This window comes from Eutrigla gurnardus, assembly GCF_963514095.1.
Source record: "Eutrigla gurnardus genome assembly, chromosome: 11".
Lineage (NCBI taxonomy): Eukaryota > Metazoa > Chordata > Actinopteri > Perciformes > Triglidae > Eutrigla > Eutrigla gurnardus.
The window spans coordinates 12905568-12920807 of record NC_139925.1 but is presented as its reverse complement, the minus strand read 5'-3'; the positions used below and the strand labels follow the sequence as shown (position 1 = coordinate 12920807).

The window sequence follows — 15240 nt, the reverse complement described above, 5'->3', positions numbered from 1 at the left end:
GCTTGTAAAACACAATACAAAAATGCCATTTTAAGTCCTGTAATGTTCACCTGCATGCTGAACCCTGGATATGGAAAACAAGATTGTGGAGTGGCATTAAATCATCATTAAAAGTTTGCCATAAAAAAGTATTCTCAAAAACCTCCTAAAATAGTGTTTGTATGCCTGTCCAGTTCTGAGATGAACTGGTTTTTGCTTTTGCTGCTTCAATATTTCCATCCACAACAAGCTGAACACCGGAACTAATGAGTGACTAGGGATCTTCAAGGGTGGTGGCCTATTATTATTCATTGAAAAGGAGTAAACAAATGCATAAATGTTAATGTCAGAGGGTTCCTATCTGTCCAATTAATCTATGGTGGCTCCCCTGGGCAGCCTCATTGTTCAGCCATACTTTTTTGTCTTCAGGGGAAATATGCAATTAAGAGCAAAGCTGAAAAAATTATTAAAGATGTTTTTGTCTTTCATTTTTCTTCCCTTCCCTTATATATTTGTCTTCATCTGTCATTTCCTTCTTCCTGCAAAAAAGAGAAATTATTGTGCATATCATTTTCAAATCAACTTCAGCGTTCCCACGTTCCATGCCATCCATTTTGAAATCCTGAAAGTTGACACGCAAACAACTTTCAACATTAAGCTGTGGAGCACTCGTCCTGCAAAAGTCAACTGCTTTAACAGAACATGCCGTCGCTCCACTGACTGCACACATTCCAGAACGTCAGCTCTCCAGTCCCAGACCACATGAGGCATCCTTTACCTCCTCTTAAAAAATGTCTCACGTCATTAAACCCACGCTTTACACTTTCATGGATGCTGCGCTGATTCTCCAATAAGATAATAGCATCCGATCTGTCATTCTCCGAGCCATTACCTTGCAAACATGGCGGGGATGGAAATTTTCACTTGGCACTGATGTATCATTTTAACATAAGGATCAGGGTGAGCAATCTGTCACTGGTGCTGATGCGGTGTAACGGGGGTCGTCATAGCGGCTGGGTATTGAGCAGGAAATGTCAATTTCTTGGATGGGCTACGGCTGGTAGAACAACAAAGTGCTTTTGAGTTAATCAGAGCCCTGATTTTGGGTTTCTAGCTTTTAGGTACTTGACATTTCTCTGATAAGTGTAGCTCATGTTTGAAGTCTAAAAAACAACACTACATGTATTTAAGCCAAAAAGGCAGTGGCTTCTCAATTAGGTCTATAAAAGGATCACCAAACTTAAAGAATTTAAGCTCAGAGAATATATGCATGCAGTATCCTGACGATGTTTTGCCATCCTTCTTACTGGTGATAATAACATTGTATTCACCATTCATTAATTGCCAAGATCTGGGAAAGCACTGACATTGTTAAAAAGAAGTCAGACAAGCAAGAAACACCAGCAGTCCGAAAATCGTAGAAAAAAAAACAAGGATGGACTGTAAACTTAATACCAAACTGTTTGCTGTAAACATCAATCAGAGTTTACAGGCTTAATTCTGATTCGATTTGACCCGACTGTACTCGCCCTGGTTGTGCAATCACACGATTTTCTGGAACATTTTGGGATTATTACATTTTAGCTGTGCTTACTTTCCATTTCACCTCCAAATAAAGCGGTTTAGATGCTTGTTTACAGCCGTCAGATCATTTACCTGCTCGTGTTTGTTTCGTTGTCAGACTTAGTAATGTTATTGTGTTCCCAGATCTCAGCAATTATTTGGTAAATAAAATATCACAACAAAAAATTAACCAAACCCCAGTTGTAAAAAATCATTATATGGATATATATAGTATACATTTACTTGTTTTAACCATATAATAACACATTTCTCAATCAGAAATAAGAACCATTATTTTTTTTCTTTTAGATCTCCTGTTCCAAGAGAACACATTTCTCACTTTCCGTATCCATTTATTTGCTTCTGTGCAGACACAGAACGAAATCAGCAGTATTTCTCTGTATTTTATCTCAAGAGGAAAAAAGTATCCAACTGGCTTCTGTGTTTATACAGTCCGTGGATTAAGTGGGCTTCAGTCCGGTGTTGTCAAGTTCAACAAGTACAGCAAAAACTTCCCCTCCAACAGTGATGTCATATGATGCACTTCCTCTTTGCCTTGTTTTCCAAGGCACATCTGGATTTATAGTGAACACACTTCCCCTTATGTGTGTGTATGTGTATAGAGCTACCTTGTGTGTGTGTGTGTGTGTGTGTGTGTGTGTGTGTGTGTGTGTGTGTGTGTGTGTGTGTGTGCTGTATATGAACACTGCTGACCTTCTAATCTGGTGCAAGTCTGCTGATTAAACATGTATTGTGTGACCTGGCAGTTCTGCCAGAGGCTACTGCGCATACGTTATGTTCTACCTGCATGATGATTTGTGTTTATTATGTTGCAGTTGAAGCACATATGCATCGTGGAGAGGCAGACTGTACACGATCATGCCAATTTACAATGCTGCAGTGCAGTGGCTTATAAGGAGCAGCAGCAGTTATCTCAATAATCCCTGTCTTTTTTATCACTTGTACAGGCCGATAGCATGGTGATCGATATTGCTGGCATCAACCACATCAGATAAACACCACTGAGTGTTTAACAGCTGCTAAGCCGTGCCGTCTCCAGCGGAACAGTCCTTATTTCTCATGGGTACACTACAAATGTCCTATTCTCTGTGCTGTGGTAAGATTTAATGTAGAGGAGGATGTGAATCACACACAAAGCAATTTCTACTTTGAAAAGGATTTCTCATTAAAGCTTTTATGGCGAGGTTGTGTGTGAAAAGTGATTTTGATACACTCTACTGCCAGCTGATTCCCTGGCCTTGGAACTAGGGATGGGAGAACCGGTTCCAGTTGAGAACCAGTTCCAAATGGTCCTATCCATCAGAATTGTATGCCTTCAAGGTAATCAATTTCTTTACCAGATGCCAGCAAGTTTTTTCTGACATTAGAGCATTACAAAAGGTAATCCATGATGACATCGAACAGTGCTACCTCTGTATGTCTGGGAAATTATCATTTCACACGTGCAGACAAACGCCAGCAATATGTTGAAACATCCTTCAAAGCATATGGGCTAAAAGTCAAGGAATGCCGTGTATATGACTCTTAGCACGGCTAACACTGCTTCCCAACCAAGCAGCACGCCAGATTCCGGGCAACATGTTCAAATGTTATTTTAAATAATATCTAAATGATAGTTAATTCTACACTGTGTGCAGACTCAAAAAAACTTGTGTAGGCCTACATGTTTTTGCCCCACACAGAAAATTTATCAGGAATTAGACCGATACGCAGAATCAATAAAAACAGTGGTATAAAAAGATATTTAAGTATAAAAATAGTATCAATTCACATTATTGTACATTAACAGCTGTATCCTGTCCTAATGTAAAATTCACATGTGCATTTCACTATCTTGAGAAATCTATTTATGTAAAGTAAGTGTACGGACTCATGTACTGCACGCTCCAGGTTTCTACGGCAGTGTTTCATGCTGATGCAGATAAATGATGCTGAGGATGAATATTATGCACCATCAACATCTGTAGCCCCACTCCACCCAATCAAAAACATCATACATTTTCTGCTCACCTACACCAAGGCAATAGTTCACTTCACTGACACTATACTGAGAACATCGTAGTCTTATTTAAAAACAAAACAAAAAACAAAACAGCTGCAGACTTTTGAAGTAGAATGTGAGGGAGGCTGTATATGCATCACATCGGTGCTCTAATTTCGGAGGCTCTTACTCTTTGTTAAGTGCTCAGAAAGGAAACAGGACATTGCTAATGCTCACAGAGTCCTGACTGCTCTGCTAGCTAGAACCTTTGACAGGTGACCCACTCAGAATATGCAAGGTTAAAAGCAGTTAAATTGGGAGATGTTCCACTCAACCCTCCCTCGCATGAAAGAGATTTGAACATATACAGAGAGAGAGCGAGAGAGAGAGAAACACAACCTGATCTAAGTGCTGTGATGGCAACCTCGCCATCCTCTCTACTGCTGCAGATCCCTAAAAATAGTATGGACGCACCGGTTCTGTGCCAATACCAAATGAGTTGACAGCCGATACTGATGTTTTGTTGTTGTTTATTAAGTCGTTATTTATTTCATCTTTGGAAGAATGCAACATACTGTGTTTTCCATAAACTTACAGTAGGCTGGAACATGGGGCTGGACATGGACCTCTATGTAAAACACACTTTGGATTTGTCTATTTTCCATGTTTCAAACATTATCAAATGCAAATTAAATATATATAGCTTTATATACTCCATCAGGCTTTGAAAGTCCGAGGAAAAGTCAAAGGAGAAGGGTTGGTCATCTAACATGATTTTTCGTGATCCCTTTGCTGTCTGATGTTTGTTTATTTCCTTTAAATGGACGATTTGATGTGGCTAAATTCTTCCTTGTACCTCCTCTTTAAATGTCACTGGAATGTGTCTTACAGACTGCATGTTCCAGATCTTTCTCCGACATGATGCAACACTCCCACATAGTCGACATTTTCTTTCATTTCCCGAACAACCCACATGTGTGCAGTGCTTTACAGCACCCTTTGAGTTGTGTGCAATCAGTTGTGTCAGATCGGCAGCTAACAAGACAGCAATCAAATGGCCACAGCCATCGGTGAACGTCATGATTTGACAATAGGCCAATGGCAGTCAACGAGGCGAGAATTGGTGGCGTTGTTTGACTGATGATTTGGTACATCCCTAAAAAAATATGTCTACAGCAGTGAATAAACAGACGATGCCATATGCTGACATACTGCATTCATGTATTTAACTGTTTCAATGAAAGCAACATTTTGAAAATAGCTGACTAACACGCATCACTTTGGCTAATTATTCCTTTAAATTTGCTTTATCTGGTGAACTGTAGATGCAATTCTAGGTAGATTATATATAATATTAAACATTCTATTAAACCAGTTGATTCAAGTTACATAATTCCATCAATATATGAACAACGTCACGCAGACACTTTATAACAGATCGGGATGGATTAGTATGTGATTTTCTACTATCCTTTGCTGGCTTAACACATATCTTCCCCGGAGATCTCCGGGTCTGGAGAATCAATCAGACTTTTTGGGAACAGGGAAGTTAGAGAGAGACTTAAAGAGAAAAAAGTAACTATAAGAGACTTTGAGCTAGTTTGGCTCTGATGCTTGGCTCTGATCCCACTGGCCAAAAAAACTACCACTCTAATCTTTTCCCTAAGCAAAGTCTCTCTCCCTCTCTCTCTCCCTCTCTCTGCCTCCCTCCCTCCCTATTGTCCTTCAGGACTGGGCAGCTTTCCCCAAGGGTGCTCTGCATTATCCACAAACTCTTTAGCCAACTAATTAAAGATGGCAGGAGGCAAATGCAATTAGTATGTGCTTGAAGCTTAACAAAAACTACAATTACAATGTCACTAGGGGGAAAAATAGGTGAAATTCACAATCGGATCAATACTCGGGCAGGATGTGAGAAAACATTTTACTTGCTTTAACCGTGTGCTCGGTTTTGGTATAACTGTCACCGCACACATGCATAAGTGAAAGGAGAAGGTCTGACTGTCAAAGTATTTTGTTTCTCGACTTGACACTTGAAAAAAAAGAAAAAGACAGCAGCATTTGAAGGACTTACAGCCACTGCGTTAAACTGTATGCAAGTCTCGTATTGGATTAGTGGGGATTGATATATCAGGTATTGAAATACCAATCATATAGAATCCAGATAAGGCTGATTTAAGTAGATCAATGACTTTGAAGGCTTATCAGAGCTAACAGCAGTTTATGATACTATGAGGATGGATTTTATAATCCTGGAAAGTAATATGCATTTATTGCATATATTTGATTGCATATATATGTTGCCCAGTGTTTTTCTGGTGTGTTGGATACCTGGGCTTTTGGGTATCGGCCAATACAGAGTGCCAATACCAGTGTTTGATAATTAAGCTGTATGCCTCACTGTGTGGAAGCGACTGCTGTCATTCTTTTACGTCAGGCAACAACAGGCCACATTTAAACACTGCTTTCCTAATGTTGTAAAACAGACAATTAACAGGAATTCATATTCCAGTATATCCAGCCCCTGATACCCAATCCAGCTATTAGAATCAGTATTGGCCCAATATTTGATATTGGTGCATACCTGCCTAGAATTTTTTTTTTTTTTTTTTTACACACAGTGCTGTTTTCTATCTGAACATAGGCCTGAGTAGCAAGTTGCTCATCTAGTGCATTCAATGCTATACTGTATCATAACAAGAAATCAGAGACTAATTGGCACACCCAATAAAGCAAAGTGCAGTTAAACAGCTCATAGAAACCCCTTGCTTGTAGCTGACTGGTGTTTAACCTTGTAATAATGTTTGAATTGATTGTGACAGGCAGAACAAAACGCCTTGGCATCCAAAGTAAAGTCACACAGAGACTTGGCACCAAAGTTGGTGTGCACATGTGTTGGCACTAAACAGCAGCCTGTGGTCCAATGCTCCCCACTGGTGGCTCTGACAGAGTCTCAGGTTGCATGGCGACAGACGAGCTGCTCAGCGAAAACTCAACCATGCACATGGAGAGCGTGGGAGGAATGGAAAGGGAGAGACAGCAAGAGATAAGTGGTTTAGAAAAATCTGCATACAGACGGAAAGACGTGTCACAGGAAGAGAGCACCACAACTACCTGATCACAGATTAGCGCTGGGCGATATGGACAAAACCTTGTAACGCCAAAATAGGTCATCTCATATATCGATAACGATATCCCAATATAGCATGTTTTCTGATAATTCAATAGTCCATTTGAACTAACCACATGGTGAGGCTATTTTTGTTTACTCCGGTGTGAATTAAATGCTTCAATTAAAAAAATTATTAATAATTAAAATTATTATCTCAGTCATCGTTATCGAAGATCTCTGCAAATCCATATTTGTTCCCTGCTCCCTCTCCTGTACCCACCTGTATGAATGGGGCGATCTAACAGCACTATTAATTACAGTCATGTCACCATAACAACACAAAATAATATTTTCCCCATTTTTTAGGTGGTAATATCAGAAAATGTTATGACAGACATTCAAAGCTTCATTCAAAAGCCTCAATCAAAGCTTCAAATGTGAAAAAAGGACATCCAATACTGCCCTAGCTGCCAGCCAATTCAGTTGATGAGGAGAAAACCAGACTGATTTCTGAGCGGAGGTTCCAAAAGTGGTGGTGTTTAAGTGAATCTGGGGAGTTCAGATCAGTCGACCAATCGCGCACACCCCTAGCAGCTATGGTTGGCTCCAGCCTTGCTGGAGGATCAGAACTTAGTGTCACCGAAATCACACATCACAAATCTAGCTGTAACCCAGGTCCATCGCTGGTTTTTCAACATTGTGATTGAAACCTTTTGGAGAAATACATAAGATAGGCATTTTATTTCATTTTGGTGAAATATATCGTCCTCCCCAGCCCTGACACAGACATGTGGGAATAGAGGACGTGGCAGTGATGAAGGGTTGGTGTGGGAGGCGGCAGAAAAAGTAGTAAATTGCCAACTCCATCCATTTCCTGACCTTATGCTGGTCATTAAATCAGCACAGCTTTATATACTGTAGGCCACACAGAAAGCCATCATTAATGACTCATTACGCGCATAGAACCCCGATTAGGCATCAGAGTTGACAGCCAAACAATTTAACAGCCGATTCTTTTGCTGCTAAATGACATGCAGTTAAATGTATCACATATTCTTGACATATCCAATTATAGTGCGAAGGAAACCTGGGATCTCTCTTTGTTTGATCCGAGCTCCTCCTCATTCAGGGATATTATACCTCCTCTGTGAGGAGGCACAATGATCGAGATATCGCCATTGTCAACCGTCTTATTGAAATGAAGTGTACCTTCTTTCCTATACAAAAAAAAAAACCCTAGGGATGTTGCTATGGGGATTTCTTTTTGTCAAAAAACATGATGTTGTTTAGATGTGGTCATGTGTTTCAAAAGGGCTCTTTCCTCTTTTCTTTCCTGCGACAGAAGAATGAAAGGAAATGGTCTCGATGGGAAATGCAGGGTCTTGTGCAGAGAGCTAGTTAGACTATGGGCATATCCAGTTCACTGAGTTTCAAGCAAAAAGCAGAGAAATGCATCTTAATAAAAAAATAAAAAAAAATGCATCCTTGGGTGACTCACGATGAAATGTGTGTTGCATGCCATAAAGTAAACTACAATCAGCAATGTTAGCACAAGGGACAAACTAACACCATTAGAATGTAAAGTGTCTCTGTTGATCCATTTATATTCTCAAAAGCTGAATTTGCATTTCAGTGTTATTGTATTATCTATATAACTGATGATTTGTTGGTAAAGATCTAAAATGTATCCATAACACAGTGAACTGAAGGCTGATACATAAAGCAGGCTTCAGATGTCTTGGTGGCTAATGCTAGCTAATGTGAGCAAACCCTATAACTTACATTTCAGAGTCATTTCTTTTGATTGTATGACTCTTCCCTACTTGCAAATCTAAAGAATGCTCAAATAGTATTTAGTATATCCCATAACTGACAGTGATAGTGATTCATGAAAACAAGTACTGAACAATTGCAAAAAATACTGGACCTTAAAAAAACCCATAAATCATGATATCAAATGTAGAAGTGTAACTTTAGTGGGCCAAACTTTGTACACCTTTGATACTAGTTTTTCTCTCACAGACGCACACACACTTGCACCATGGTCCCTCAGACAGACTGAAGTCTTTAATCAAGACTAATGTGGAATGTCCCATATGGCCATCATTAATCATTTGAAGCTGGCCAACTGTGCCATTGATAGATGCTATAGATCAAAGCAGCCGATGCTGGCATAAGTCTGCATGTCTGTTTGCATTGTGCTACACGCAAAGCCTTAAATATTGTATATGACACAGCCATTCCCATAGCTCTTACATTGAAAAAACTAAAAAAAACATGAAACTAATGGGAAAACATTTTCTCCTTTTCAACCATGTTAAGCTACCAGTTTTAAATCAACTGGCATATGGGACAAATAAGTTAATATGTAATGGCATATAAGACAGTTACAATTGAGATTAAGCTGAGTGCCCGATCTGAGTCACTTCCCAATGTGCTTCTTTGGTACAGAAAAACAAAGGCAAAAAGGAACATTTACTCTTAACGAAAATATTGCACTGAGGTTTGCAGGCATCTTGTTTTGTCTTTACTATATTTTACAGCTTGATCCAAGTGGCCACTAAGGACACAAAAAAGTGGCCTCTATCATCCAGCAAAACCCAATCAAATCCAAGCTTTGGTGTTTAAAGGTTGTAAATTGCAGTAGGATACCTATGGAAACATCCCCCAACTAAAACACCCTCACACACAAACAGGACCCCCTGCTGATTTCTATCCTCAGTAGACTTCTCCATGTCTTGCAGTAGCCATGTTTTCCTGGGGTAGGGCCAAGCTGCTAACAAACAACAGTTTATTAATTGGATCTGGTAGAGTGTTGCTGATGACTATGATCATTTCATACTGGCCTTGGAGCAGGTATGCATTGCACCTGTGCCAAATGAGATTTGGCAAATTTCATTGGATAGGAGTTGGCAACATTGGGCTGGGGTTTTTGGTTTGATCATTTTGGAAATATACCTTACTCGTGCTGGTTTCTCTAACCTACCCAAGCATTTCCTTTCAGAAATGTCACGATCAAATTAACAAGTTAACTGTATTAACATACAGTTTTGAGGGTCGCTGCTTGGTTGTTTAAAATGCCTTTGTGACAATGACTAGTTAGTAAAACGTGTGCCGTTTCAGACCTTTCAGATTTCATTCAGAATATACTACATCCCATACTGATGCTCCAGTTTAGTATTCAATCAAGACAACTTTTCATGGATTAAAATCAGGAAGACCTGTGCTCTATTACATTTCTATTGAGCTCTATTGAAATGCAGCAACATAGTCCGTGCAGCCTTGCAGCATTAAACATTAACTGCAGAATGAAATGAAAAAATAAGACACTGCCATAAAAAAGATCCAATGAAGATACCCACACTCAGAACAAAGAATTAAGCTTTGGGTGAAAAAGAAGAAATGTACGTACCACACCTCTGATTTGTTGTTGTTACGAACACTGCTTTTTAACTTCTATATTTTGTTCTTGTTGGAGAAAACCTGCCTTTCAAATCCTAAAAGCTTATATGCCAAAGCGTTGGTTCAACTTACTTTTACTTAGAGTGCACAATGTGCATATATTTAATGTAGGAAAATTACGTATCAGAGCAGGACTCACTGTTGCCAGCTTGGAAAATATTACTGTAAATTATTCAGAAAAACTCAAGGCATTGCTACAGCCTCACCATTTTCCTCATCTATCCTTCTGCCGCAGACTCAATGGTCACAGCCTGGACAACACCGACACACGCTGAGGTCAGAGACCACCTGTTCGGAGTTGGCTGGACTGGTGAAGGGATATCAGAGGACACATCTGGCCTGACAGGGAACAAGCCGGATGGGAATGGCAGCACGCTCCCAGGCCTGAGGCTGGTGAAGGATGACTCACAGCTGAAACTGAGGTCACTAGAGGTCACGTGGAGAATGGGGAACGTTAGGATCAGTCAGGACAGAGTTCTTCTAGGGAGTGTGTTATTATTGGACAGGGACATTGTATTTTAGTTTGTTTGGCAAGTAATTTGAATCAAAGTTTGTGAAGGTTTGCAGGTTACATTAAGCTTTTGATGAGAAGAAATAAGACAGAGGAGGGAGGGGTGTTTATTAAGTGAATCAGTAATTTCTCTTTTAAATGATAACAGTAGTTGTTTTTAAAATTTCCCAAGTCCCACTAAGGTTCTGCAGTTTGAAAAGAGGAAACAGCCAAAAATGTCAGCATCTGATTTGTGTTGTGGACCAAGTCCATCATTCTAGTGTCAATATCTGTTTCCCAAAGCAGCAGGGTGAAATATTACATCTTCACTCTGTTTGAATAAGAAACATTGGCAGAAACAAGACCCGAGACAGCAACGCCATCATTCTTGTGAGGTTGTAAATGTCCCCAGACAAGTAACCTGGCTTTTACGCACTTTTTATTCTGGGGTTACAGAAACCTTTCCTCTCTATATGAAAGGGTTTGTGTGTGACAATGTGCGTCTAGATACATATTTATGAACTCAAAATGATTCCCACCCCTCGTTTCACAGTTCACTGTGATACTTTCCGCAGTCTGGAAGAATGGAGTGGAGTGATGAGGAGGGGGAAGCAAAGCAGGGGAGAATAAGCATGTCCTCAGAGCTCTCCTCTTCCTTATTCTTTATCAGCTTTCATCTCTCGGCCCTTCAGAGAGACTGAACCATAAAAGAGTCCAATCACTAGGGGACATATTATTTCCTTCCTCCTTGAATACACTATATTATAGCCCAGACCCATACAACTTCTCCTTCTCCTGCATATATAACTCCTGCCAGCCTTAGCTAGGAGCTCGGGTTTATCTGTTGGCTCCATGTGTGATTAACATAATAAATATCTTGTTTCCTCTGTCCTGGTGCTCACAATGAGTAAGGAAAGAGAATTTAAATAAATATGAGGAAAACTCACTCATTTCTTTCCAACAACAGGATCAGCTGTTCACCTTCTGCATGTACCAGCAGCTGAAGTGATGCAGGGTAACTCTGAAACACAAAAAAGGATGACACAGAAGTGTTAAGGTGGTGCCCGAACGCACCCATCCTGCCTGTGGAGCAGCATTTGTGTGAAGCTTCACCTTTAGTTTAACACACAAGCTGTGTTCAAGGCAGGATGTGGCAAGAAACAATCCTCATATTGGAGGAACAGGAAGAAAGCTTGCACATCCTACACTTCCCAAGTCTGTGCATGACATAAAAGCAGGTAGTTTCAATTTATAGAAATATATAATTCTTAAGATTTGCATCAAATCAAATCCCTTTTTGTTGTTACTATATATATATGCATACTTTGAATGAAGGATTCACAGAAAGCAATGCAAGAATGTATGTTCATTTTAACTATTCAATCTCTTTACACTGCATAGGTACAGATACATAGCTGGTGAAACACAGGGTGTCTTGTATTATGAAGGAACTACGGGAAACCCAATGTATTTGCCGTTATGTTTAGCCCTGACTGTGATCGTTCATCAATCATTTTTGTCATGTTTTTATAGTGGATCATTTGTACTTTTTGCAGGATAGAAATGGGATGGGAGGAAGCAGCTTCAGTGAGCTGTTAGATAAAGAGATTAGTCCTCACCAAATTTACATTGCCCTGCTGTTAAACTGCCCTGCTGTAGGAAATCAGATCACGTTGACCGATCACAAAATGCCGATGAAACTGCATATTTCTGTTGGTAGAGAGAATATTTTTTTCTGCAAAACTGTTACTAAATACTGGATATGGACAGTATTTCTTACCTAACCAAGGACATTAGTCCAGCATTTGTCAGGCATATAAATATAGTGATGTTTCTTTGGCAGAAAAAGTATTTCAGGGCATGACTAGACGCTACCAGTATTTCAGTGCCACTGATTTATGGGTGCAAGAACCCAGGAAATGAAGTTGATCTGTAGATTTCGCTCACAGTGTCAAATGTCATATTGAGATTTAATCCTAAATCAAATTTCAAAATGGCAATTTCTCAACAAACAGACCTAAAATGACTATATATGGGTTTTTTTCCCCCAGAAATTCGCTGTTATCAGAGTGAAGAAGTGGTACTGCAGAATAAATCAAAACGTAGCCAAGATGCCTCAGATTTTCCTCAGATTTTTAAAACATGAACATAAAAAACAAGAAAAAGAAGACATGAAAATTGGATTGCATCCTAGCCAGCAAAGAGACATTAAATTGCCAGGCATGCACATAGTGAGAAACAGACTGATTTTTATATCATCAGTTGCTTTTATAGATGTACTTTATGCTCTTCCACAGTGACATTTCTTAGGTCTGCTGACTGATGCCTCCAGGCTAATACTTTGCCAGTTGGTCTGCAGCTCTGTTTGAGAGTCAGTGTGTCTAAGTCTGTGTGCAAGGCTGGCTGCAAGTATGTGTGTTGACAGTCCTGGTGCAGGACAATTTGGTCAGAGACATTTTGCCTCTCTGTGACCTCTTTAGCGTTTTGATCCACCATATTCTGTGTGTTCTAGATGTATCGACTTCTCCAGCTTTGCATTTCACATTACAAACACAGCATCGACTGATGTCCGTGTGTCATTGACGAGGCCTGAATGCGACCGTTTCTGCTCACTCTGATTCCCTCAGACGACTGTGCGTGCAGCTTCATGAGCAACGCCCCTTGGTGACGTAGTACACTCCACTGACCAATGGTGCAACTTCATCAGTCAGATATTTACTGACTTAGTAACTCAGCCATGGTGCCAGTTATAGGGCTGGCCCTCTATGGTTCAGCCAAAAAAAACAACTCTCTCAGATGGTGACTTCCCTGCACCAGGAAAAAGAATTCTCAGGGAGTTCTCAACACATACGCATTTCCCTCCTCTGGAAAAGTTTCCTTAAGTTTTGGTGGGGGATGGTGAATTTCAAACATTTTCTTTTCCAGCTGTACTATGTGGGTCAGATTGGTTTTCCCTGTCTGAGAACACAAATCTAGAGAGTCCAGAGAGGTCATATTTGACTGCACATGTCAATGTATGCATAAAAAATCTATGCATACAAAGTACTGAAAGGCTGATTTACACTGTTAAATGATTAATAACTGTTACAATTCTCACAGCATCAGGTTTGTGCACTGCTGACTTGAAACTGTTGAAAGGCTGACGAGTATCAGGAATAATTTTAGAGTGTGCATCGTCTACGGGGCAAACTCGTACACAACAAACAAAGGAGAGTGAGCGAGCAAAGAAAGAAGTCACAACAGGGAAACAACAGAGGATAAACAGCTTAGGATAGTACTTCCTACAGAAGAAACTCAAGCAATCGGGGAAGAAGCAAAAGGGAAAGGAGTCATACACTGTGGATATGTCAAACAAAAGCATTATCATTAAGCTAGTGCTGCTAAGTGGCCTTGTGAGTATTTACCTCGGCTTTGAGTGGGAAGAAAGGTCTGCGCTCCTTGCCCTTGAGCAGCAGAGGTACTGTGGTCCCATAGCGTTCTGGTTTGGTTGTTTCCACTCGCTGTTTAGCCTTGTCTGGATTACTTCCTGTAAAAAGAACATCAGAACAAATTGAATAATGAAATAAAAAAAAAATGATTTTGTCAAACTGGCATGTATACAAAGAGGCCAGTGATACAGGTCAAAACTCAATCAAGGAATAGCACTGCAAAATAGGCAGGGAAGGCTCAGACACATGGCATGGCACTACTAAGGCTTGTGGACTGTTCTGCGGAGAAAGAGTAAAAGCTCACTCTTGTTCCTGTGAGATCTGCTGTTCCCCAAAGGGCCTTGACAATATGACCACAGCCACAGACAAAGCATCAATAATAGATGCTCTAACAAAGTTTATGAGGAGCTCAAGCCTTTACAATATCTCCAGACAGGAATGGAGTTTAAAAAGATTTGCAGGATGAAATTTTCCTCTTTTCTCTGCTCCTTCATCCTTTCTGCTTTCTCTCGTTAACATACCATTTTACGACACTCAATTAAACTCTTACTGAAGTTAAATTGACAAAGTTAGCCAATTATGCTAATTAGCCCATAAAATGCTGCTCATTTGGGAGGCAAAAAGAATGGAATGTATATATATAGCATAGGATGAAGTATAATAAACCGGATTAGTGGCTTCAAGCTGAATGTGGGAATCAGTCACTCTCCTCTCCCTGTGTGTATCTCAGCTCTCCTCCCTCTTCTCCCACAGACAACAGAGGCTGTCCCTAACGCTCCCACGGCCTTACTGAGCATGTCTGGACCGCAGCGCGCCCAGCAGGCTTCCGGTGAAGCCCAATAACTGTTACAAATCCGGAGAGGAGCTGTAGAAATGAAGTGCAGAGGGAATGTTAGAGGGGAGAGGAGAGGTTGTTTGAGGTTTCGCACTCCCGCTATCACCAAAGGAAGACTGTGAGAGCCTGCTGTGTCTACATTTACTATATGTCTAAGGTCTAGGCATGTTCCCTAATCCCTTGAGATACGCATTAAAGCTGTGTCTGCAATGCCTGTGTAGCGTCACACAGGGTACAGTAAGAGTTCAGTAGTACACTGAGATACTACAGTCTGACATAGTTTCTTTACTCTACTTCCTTCTCTTCTCAGGGCTGATGATGTCTTCATTTTCTAGCATTTTAAAGACGGAATTAAGAGATGGCTCCTGC

At 40.3% G+C, this 15240-nt stretch overlaps 1 protein-coding gene across 2 annotated transcripts in view; it reads right to left on the bottom strand.

Moving 5' to 3' along the window:
- LOC311020549 (C-terminal-binding protein 2-like) overlaps nt 1-15240 on the bottom strand; it is a 158646-nt gene that overhangs the window by 131480 nt on the left and 11926 nt on the right. For both annotated transcript variants that reach the window (XM_084020641.1, XM_084020640.1), the window contains exons 2-3: nt 14013-14134; nt 11556-11629 (exon numbers count right to left, since the gene is read on the bottom strand). In XM_084020641.1, coding sequence (XP_083876767.1) covers nt 11556-11629; nt 14013-14134 — 196 coding nt within the window. The remainder of the gene's footprint in view (nt 1-11555; nt 11630-14012; nt 14135-15240) is intronic.